Here is a 1,565-nt window from a genome sequence, read left to right as displayed (position 1 = left end):
CACACACACACACACACACACACACACACACACACGAGGGCTTTGTCTTCCCTTTGCCTTTACCTTGAACCACAGGTGCTCCTTTCCCTTTTTTCTCCTGATCAGGCGCACGATCCTGAAGCTCAGTTGGTGGCTCCTCTCGTTGAGGTTGTCCAACACTGGGCTGCTGGGCCGAGGGCTGTGTGTATGGGCGCACACAAATAAAGTTGTGTTATCAATACATGTCCGTAATATAAATGCACAGAATACATAGTTACATTTGATCATCAGTAAATCTAAAAACATTTCACTTCCGGGGAAGATGGCGACTAGGAAGAGCCTAAGCTCACCTGGTCCCCCACAGACACCTAGATAACACCCAGGAAGTGTAAATAACCCAGAAAAAGACCCACCAAAGACGGGCAGAACAGACTCTCTCCACAGTTAAGTGTAGAGAAGAGGTCACATCAAAAAGGAACTTCTAAAACGGTCCCATGACGACAACAACAAAAGTCTAAAGACATTTCTCCAATACTACTCAGCATACATACTCTTCATAAAATTACTCTTCCCACAGAGCGGGTCCTCCACGAGAAGAGTTACCCACAACGGCTCTGGAAGCTATTTTAATCTATGTTGGGATGGAAGCATGCAATCTGTTGTTCAAATGCGTAAGAAGGTCATCAGATGCGTTTTCCGGGAACATAACCGCATTCATCCGAGAAATACCAGTATGTGATGCTCCTGGATAAATGCTCCTTATCAGCACGGAAAACCCTTATCACTGTATCGGTACGAGTGCAACGCTTTCACAAAACTACATTTGCACTCATAAAAAACATCAAATGTTCAAGTACTTACAGCCACAGGCCCAACTAGCTGGAAAGGGTTTGGATCATTTCGTCTTGGTGTAGGCCTGAATGTTGACCTCTTTGGCCAAATCATATTTCACACTGAAAACAGAATACGGAGATTTAGAAATTGCACTTGAGAGTATGGTTATATTGGACCACTTCTGTGGCCAAATGGTGACCCGTGAGTTTTTTCAAGATTGAAAATATGTTCAAAGTAAGTCTAAAGATAATTTAATTGTGTATTCTTTCCAATCACACCAAGTCTGGCAGCTTGCAAAGGCAATTGTTTACGGCATGGCCAAGCAGACATTCAATAAGGCACGTGGGAAAGACACGAACATATTTCTGAAGCGGTATGGTTCCACAACTTGACTCCTCGTCTTGGACATAATTTAAGAAACTACCCCTTGAGGGGCACCTGGGGGGCTCAATCGGTTAAGATTCCGACTCTTGATTTTGGCTCAAGTCATGATCTCACGGTTTCTGGCTTTGAGCCCTACACCAGAACTTGAGCTCCTCTCTCTCCTCTCTCCCCTCTCTCTCTCTCTCTCTCTCTCTCTCTCTCTCTCTCTCTCTCTGCTCCTCCTATTTGTGCCTGCGCTCTCCCTCAAAGTAAATAAACTTAAAAAAGAAAAACACAAAAGAAACTCCGACAGGAGAATTAAGACTTTGAGTTCAATTATTGCTGGCACATTCCGATTAATTAAGCCTTTTCTTTCCTTACCTCCAATC

At 43.9% G+C, this 1,565-nt stretch overlaps 1 protein-coding gene across 1 annotated transcript; it reads right to left on the bottom strand.

Moving 5' to 3' along the window:
- Positions 1 to 35: 35 nt before the first annotated feature.
- On the bottom strand, positions 36 to 965 carry LOC115284977 (X antigen family member 3-like; the record flags this gene model as incomplete). Its single annotated transcript, XM_029931406.1, has 2 exons — positions 841 to 965; positions 36 to 178 (listed from the first exon to the last, which is right to left on the bottom strand). Coding segments are annotated over exons 1-2 (227 nt in total), but the record flags the coding sequence as incomplete, so codon positions are not given.
- Positions 966 to 1,565: the final 600 nt, after the last annotated feature.

The sequence above is a fragment of the Suricata suricatta genome, unplaced genomic scaffold (genome assembly GCF_006229205.1).
Source record: "Suricata suricatta isolate VVHF042 unplaced genomic scaffold, meerkat_22Aug2017_6uvM2_HiC HiC_scaffold_3003, whole genome shotgun sequence".
In the NCBI taxonomy this organism is placed as follows: Eukaryota; Metazoa; Chordata; class Mammalia; order Carnivora; family Herpestidae; genus Suricata; species Suricata suricatta.
The sequence above is the reverse complement of the archived record's forward strand: the minus strand, read 5'-3'. Positions and strand labels throughout refer to the sequence as shown.